The sequence below is a fragment of the Lutjanus erythropterus genome, chromosome 19 (genome assembly GCF_056507025.1).
Source record: "Lutjanus erythropterus isolate fLutEry1 chromosome 19, fLutEry1.hap2, whole genome shotgun sequence".
In the NCBI taxonomy this organism is placed as follows: Eukaryota; Metazoa; Chordata; class Actinopteri; order Lutjaniformes; family Lutjanidae; genus Lutjanus; species Lutjanus erythropterus.
In genome coordinates this window covers 7754659-7761809 of record NC_139335.1, presented here as the reverse complement: position 1 = coordinate 7761809, position 7151 = coordinate 7754659, and the positions used below count along the sequence as shown (strand labels likewise).

General features: G+C 42.2%; 1 protein-coding gene across 2 annotated transcripts; it reads left to right on the top strand.

The window, feature by feature from the left end:
• The first annotated feature begins 1451 nt into the window (after positions 1-1451).
• On the top strand, positions 1452-6742 carry LOC146309215 (neurogenic differentiation factor 2-like). Of its 2 annotated transcripts, none has more exons than XM_084745000.1 (2): positions 1452-1880; positions 4357-6742. In XM_084745000.1, the coding sequence occupies exon 2, from the start codon at positions 4364-4366 to the stop codon at positions 5432-5434; it is 1071 nt and encodes a 356-aa protein (XP_084601126.1). In that variant the 5' UTR covers positions 1452-1880; positions 4357-4363; the 3' UTR covers positions 5435-6742. The 2 variants fall into 2 exon arrangements, with proteins under 2 accessions (XP_084601126.1, XP_084601127.1); XM_084745001.1 differs by lacking the exon at positions 1452-1880 and adding an exon at positions 2153-3337.
• The last annotated feature ends 409 nt before the right edge of the window (positions 6743-7151 follow it).

The following is a 7151-nucleotide window of genomic DNA, read 5'->3' as shown; positions in this document are numbered from 1 at the left end:
ATTTTACAGGACAAGAAAGTCACAGCCTGTTGTAGGTTTGTTGTGGTTTAGTTAGTTTTGTCTGAAAGTCCTCAGTGAGGATATCACTGGCTAACTATCTGGGTGTGTTCTAACTACGTACAGTCACAGTCTTATACTTTAACAGTTTTACCACAAATGGTGACTTTCCTGAATTGTAAAATGATCTTTTCAAATCACGGATCACCCATGGTGGTCCACCAGAACGGGAGGGACTTCACCTCTTTATTCAGGTTTATATTTCACTCTGTTTCTGAGTTTTGTTTTTGTTTTATTGTAAGATCTTTTTTTATTAACAGGTCATGGGGCTGAGAGAGGAGGGAAGACATGCAGCAAAGGGGCACAGGTGGGAATCGAACCCATGGATGCTGCTGAGGACTGATAGTCTCTGTACATGGGCTGCATGCTCGAGCAACTGAACCACCAGAGTGACCCCTGTTTTTGTTTTTTTAAAATACTTGTTACATCAGATACCACCTGCCACATTTATGATTACAAATAAATATAGATGACAGTTTATTGTCCAAAATGACATCAGGGCACTAAAACAGTAAAGTTAAAATGTTTATGTATATATTTTACATTCTGTATATTATATTTAGACCTGCAATGATTAATTGACTAATTGATTATTAAACAATTATTAAATTGATTTCCAACTGTTTTGATAATCAGTTAATCTGTTTGAGTTTTTTTTTTTAGGAAAAATAAATCAAAATTCTCTGATTGCAGCTTCTTAAATGTGTATATTTTCTCCTCTATGACAGTAAACAGAATATCTTTGGTGTGTGGACAAAACAACTGATGTTTGACGATGTCATCTAGGGCTTGATCTACATTTTTCACCATTTTCCAGCATTTTATAGACCTAACAACCAATGATTACTCCAGAAAATAATCGACAGATCATGATGATGAAAATAATCGTTAGTTGCATCCCTAATTATATTCTGTATAAAAATAACGGCCAATATTGTGATGTCACTAACACTGGTATTGGCATCGGCTCCAAAAATCCAGTATCGGTTGGGCCCTAATATTTGCCTCCTTTAGTGTCACTTTAATCTTCCTTTCTGAGATGTGTAACTGTGCAGCTCTTTTCTAAATTGCATTAAACATTGACTGGTGAGTTTGGCAGGTGAATGAGAAAATTCACAGGTTGGATTAAAAAAAGAAAAGCCTACGTCTCTTGAAGCAGCAGCAGCACAGGTCAACAATGATGAGTTTTGTTGTTCCACCATTTTATTTTCTCCCTCTCTCTTCTGTTTTTCCTCCTTTTTTCTGGCTGTGTGAGCTCTAGCGCGGTGACAGATGGCGGAGCCCTCCTCCTCCTCCTCCTCCACCTCCTACCTCCTACCTCCTCCTCCTTCTCTCTCTCTCTCTCTCTCTCCTTCACTGTCTGTGTATGTGTCTCTCTCCCCCCGCGGGCAAATCTCTCCGAATGCGGGCGCATGTCAATCACCGGGCTCTCATGTGATGGCTCTTGCCGGTGACGTGCCAGCCATATGGGCGCTGGCATCACAGCCTTAGCTGGTATGTAACCCCGTCCCCGGTAGCTCACGGTTGCCACACGCACTCACACACACACATACACACACATACATGCATACATGCTCACTTTACTCACTCACACATATACACACACAGACGCGCCAAGACGCACGGTCCGCTCACAAGCTCCGGTTATTCGAGTGCGCGCTCTGGGAGAGAAGCACCCCTAAACAAGCCATCCGCGCGCTGCCTGCACCCATCCACTGACAGGGAGCGGTGGTTCGCTCACTCGTGCGCTCCCTGAAGATGGTCTGAAACTCAAGCGCGTGTTTTTTTTTTCCTCCCATCCCTTGTGAGGAGCTCGAGCAGAGGTAAGTTGGAACATAAACAATAAGAAAAAAAAAATCCTGGATGCTGAGGTGGCCGTCCAAAATGGAGGTGAAAATAGATCTAATAATAAAAGATGAACAGATGTATATTAATGCAAGAGTTAATCTGTTTTAGATAGTTCTCATGTGCTGTCAGGCCTGTTTTGGTGAATTTAAGCACTTGTCGTACAGTTTGGGTAAAAGGCTAATCTACTGGCATGAACCCATATGGAAATCTAATATGTCTGTGACTTTCCTCTGTTATCGATCCACGCTAAGTGTAGTCTGTTTAAATCTTGTGATGGCACACTTTGATATCCATTCTAACAAAACAAAAATATAGTAAATGTGCATGCAAGGCATTTCCATGTTTGTCGCTTTATTAGATTTCCGTGGATATGAGCGCGCTTGCACAAATACCTCCTCACTCCCCCGCTCTCCCTCTGCGTGCCCTTCAACTTTTGACATCCGAATCTACCTGGATTATAAGAGCTGGGATCAAATACCAGGCTCGAGTCAAAAGGCAACGCGTCTCCCGGTACCGATTTCGCTGCGATCCAGGATCATTCACAAGAAGCCAGTCCCGAGGATTGAAACAGCGCTGTAAATAGATCATATCGGACACTAATCTGATTTAGAGATTCCTGCGTCTGGACCTTGAAACAGAGAAACAAAAGACGATGAGGGCGCAAGATGAGAATTTTTGTGGAGGATTTTGATATCAGCCCCGGTGCCTCGGCGAAGGACGTCCTCGACATTAATGGGAGATTTATTGATGATTTTGTCGATGATTTTCACGTTCAATCTCGGAGCAAACGAAAGGGTGGGACAGCGCCATTGACTGTGACAGGCAGTGTGCAGCATGATTTATCTCTGTTTGTCTAGTTTTATCTCCAACAATCCATCTCGACACAACATTGTTTAAACCTCAGTCGTCGTTGTTGTTGTCACAGTAGGGCTTTTGCATGCAGGCTTTTTTTTTTCTTGCAAGAGATTGGATAATTGTGTTTCGCGAGTTGTGTTTTTTTATATTTAACGAGGGCTAAAAGGATACAAGCGATTTCCATCTGTAAAGGGTTATCGCTGACTAAAAAGTGCTTTGAAATCATGCACTCGTGCATACTGAATTATGTGTGAAATCTATTTCGTGTAAGCTGCATGGTCTGTTAATTAAACGTTGTTGTGTTTTTTTCCCTTCTAATTGAGCAAACCTCCTGAGCCTGAGATTTAAAAACTAGATTTTGCCCCTGGCACACCCCCCGAGATAATTAACCAACCATCACAGCCTACCTTACTGTGGTGGGCTGCAAGTCTATCTGCTGCTGCTGCACTATAATAATAGATGGGAAATGAAACATGTTACAGAGTGAGCCAATGGAGGCTTATTGTAGCTGTCAAAGATCACCTCGTCTCTCTGTAGTCCTTTATTCTGGGATGGGACTGCACTTACTAATGAAGTGGTAGGCTGATCACTTTATTTATTTTATTTTAGATGTATTAATTTGCATGTTTGCTGGATAGTTAATTGTTAATTAGTTAAATTGATTCGTTATAGCTGAGCCCACGATCAGATACTTTTCGAAACATTTTACAGGCATTTTCGCCTGAAAATACATTATTATTATTATTATTATTATTATTATTATTATTATTGTTGTTATTATCATCATCATCATCATCATCATCATCATCATAGCAAATATAACATGCAATAAAACACAATATAAGTTTTTGTATTTTACTATTTTTCAAAGTTTTATTTTTCAAGGTCCATAATTGGCTACATTTCTTCCTTGTTCTCGCTCAGAGGCCCTGATATTAAATCTGCTCTCAAAGCTTTTTTATAGCTCGAGATAGGATTTGTCTGCAAGCCTTGATTTAATAATCAGCGTGACTTTAAATGGAGCTACAGCCTATCAATTAAATAAAATCCCTCTCGCTTCCTCTGAGGAGAGGTGTATGGTGTGGATGAATAGTGCTGGAATGCAGCCAGGAGTGTATATGGGCGTCAGGAGGAGTGAAAGTGGGGGCCCCCATGGGACCTGTAATGTGGCCCCTGCCGCTGGGACCCGCTGCGAGAGGACGCGACAGGGCACACGGATGACAGCAGGGAATTAAATGGGGATCCGTCTGGCTGTAACCCAGCGCAAAGCTTCGAGAAGTGATTTTTTTCTGTTTTATTTCCCCCAAATTTACAATATTTGTCTTTTAGGCAGAATAACGACTTTGTAACAAACGTCAAGATTTCGAGAAAGAGTTTTAGTGACCTTACACCTTGAAATCAACATATCTTCAGTGGAACATCAATTACACTTCCATAAGCTCAATACACTGATGTTTATGGTGATGTGCGCAATAGTGCGTTAAACCTCATATCTGTTTTTGCTGTGATCGTTTTTTTTTTCACTGTACAGTACATACTCTCTGTGTGTATTCTCTGCGAGGCCTAATTTTCGATTTGCTTTTCTCATCTCTCCAGAGCCACAATGTTGACGAGGCTATTCAGTGACCCCTCACTCCTTCCCGACGTGCAGAAATACTCGGGCTGGGCGGAGGACAGCGATGGCGATGACTCCAAGATCAAAGATGAGGATCAGGACACCCAGGACGACATGGAGGGATCCGAACTGAGGGGAGGCAGCCGGACGCAATCCGAGCACGCCGGAGAAGACGACGAGGACGACGGGGTGGAGGAAGAGGACGACGGAGAGGATACAGAGGGAGACAGGCCCAAGAAAAGGGGCCCCAAGAAGCGCAAAATGACCCAGGCCCGGATCGAGCGCTCAAAAATGCGGCGGATAAAGGCCAACGCACGGGAGAGGACCCGCATGCACGACCTGAACTCTGCGCTCGACAATCTACGTAAAGTGGTGCCCTGCTACTCCAAAACGCAAAAACTGTCCAAAATCGAGACCCTTCGGTTGGCCAAAAACTATATCTGGGCCCTGTCGGAGATATTGCGCTCTGGAAAAAGGCCTGACCTTGTGTCCTACGTCCAGACGCTGTGCAAGGGACTCTCCCAGCCCACAACCAACCTGGTGGCGGGATGCCTGCAGCTGAACTCCCGTAATTTCCTCACCGAGCAGCAGTGTCAGGATGGGGGGAGGTACGGCTCTGGCTCCTTTTCCATGCATTCCTACCCATACCAGTGCGCGCGTCTCTCCAGCCCCCACTGCCAGCCGGGCTCGAACTCGCATCCGCTGAGGACGCACGGCTACTGCTCGGCATATGATTCTCTGTACGGTGGGAGCGGATCCCCTGAGTATAACAGCCCCGAGTATGAGGGCCCCCTCAGCCCGCCCCTGTGCATCAATGGCAACTTTTCCCTGAAGCACCAAGGTTCTGCGTCCCCCGAAAACGACAAGGGGTACCACTACTCTATGCATTACTCCGGCCTGCCCGGCTCAAGATCCACCGGGTCCCACAACCTGGTGTTTGGCTCCACGGGGGCCCGGAGCGGCATTCACTCTGAAAACGTCCTGCCTTACCACGACATGCACTTACACCACGAACGGGCCCCCGTGTATGATGAACTGAACGCGTTTTTTCACAATTAAAATGAGAAACCTATCGTGCGTCCCCTTGCAATCAACAATCTATCCACCGCACACTTTTTGACATGCTTACCTGCCAGGATTTATTCTGGAGAGACGTTTCACTCACTGTCATTAGTGTTTTCCTTTCATTTATTCCGTCTCTAAGTTTTGTTCTGCTATAGTCAGGGATGTAGTGGAGGGTAATCCACCTAACACACAATCTTATGTCGCGCAGAAGAATTAATCCAGCCAGAAATAAATCTCTAAAACGAAATTTGATTAACAAATCAAATCAAGATGATGATAAGGGAATTTATTTTTTAAGTGTGATTTGTGTTTGTATCGGTGATTGTTTGCATTTTGATGACTGGAAGTCAAAGTTTAGGCCTAACCACTTATTTATTTATCACTACATCACTGGCTACAGCCACCTTGACATTGGCGGTGATTTTCTAATAATATGAAATTAGAAATAAATCAGTGAACAAGCTAATGCAAATCACATTTACTCGCCTGTACGTGCGAGATTTGGGAGGTTGTGTGTGTGTGTGTTTTTTTTTTTTTTTTTTTTTTTTGGAAATGATGAAATCTAAAGAAATGCAGAGGGAATTGCTGAACCGATAAAAATGTGCAAGTTGGGTTGTCTTACCAGAATCTGTACTCCAGCAAATCAATCGTTTCGCATCTATGCAAAACCCAACGACAGAGACCACAGAGCGAGGCAACAAGGCCCTGAAAGACACTGTATGTTTCATCAACACGAGCTGTTTCTGCACGCACGGGTGCGCGCAGACACACACACACACACACACACACACACACACACACACACACACACACACACACACACACATACACACTTTGGAATTAACATCCAACGAATCTGATAATGGCTGGCCAAAATGGTTTAACTTCTAAAACAATCATCAAAATACAATGAAATCAGACATTTTTTCTCATTTTCTTTTTCGTTTTTTTACATTTACTTATTTATTTATATTGCCTTTATTCTTCTATTTGAACCATTGCACTGTATTTTGATTTCAATTAAATTTTGGTTCAGTATTTTCGTTTTGATTTGCAATGCTATGTTGAATAGGTTATTATTATTATTATTATTATTATTATTATTATTATTATTATTATTATTATTATTATTGCACGTATTTATTGTGTTGTTTTTTGTAATTAATGTTAATAGTCTATGGAAATGAAGGGATCCCATGTGTTGCTGAGCATTTTTTTCATAAAATTCAAGTCTTTCAACTTTGTATTCAACCAACTGTGTGGTAAAAATAAAATGACAATAAATGAGACTTTGCAACTGGATTTTTTTTGCACCTATCGAATAATCTTGACATCCTTAACCATGCAACATTAAATACATTTTAAATATGTTTTTGTTCTTCACAATCAATAGAGGATTCATTCTAACATCGAATTTAGCTCAGGTTTGCGTATTTTAATGCTGTAGGAATAGGTAAAAGATGCCTCTTAAAGGCAACATTAAAAAAACGAAAGAAAGAAAACAAATGACTCAGAAAGATAATCCCTTCCAATAAACACATGTGGTCACTAGAAATGTTGTGGCTGCAGAGACCCTGCCCTCTGACTGTATTTCTCAGTATTTTGCTGTGCGCTTTACCAACCCAAAATGTCGATATTTGACATCCTGAGACATGACATTAAACTATCTTTCTGGTGCTTTTACGAACAGCTCGGACAAATCCTACTGAAT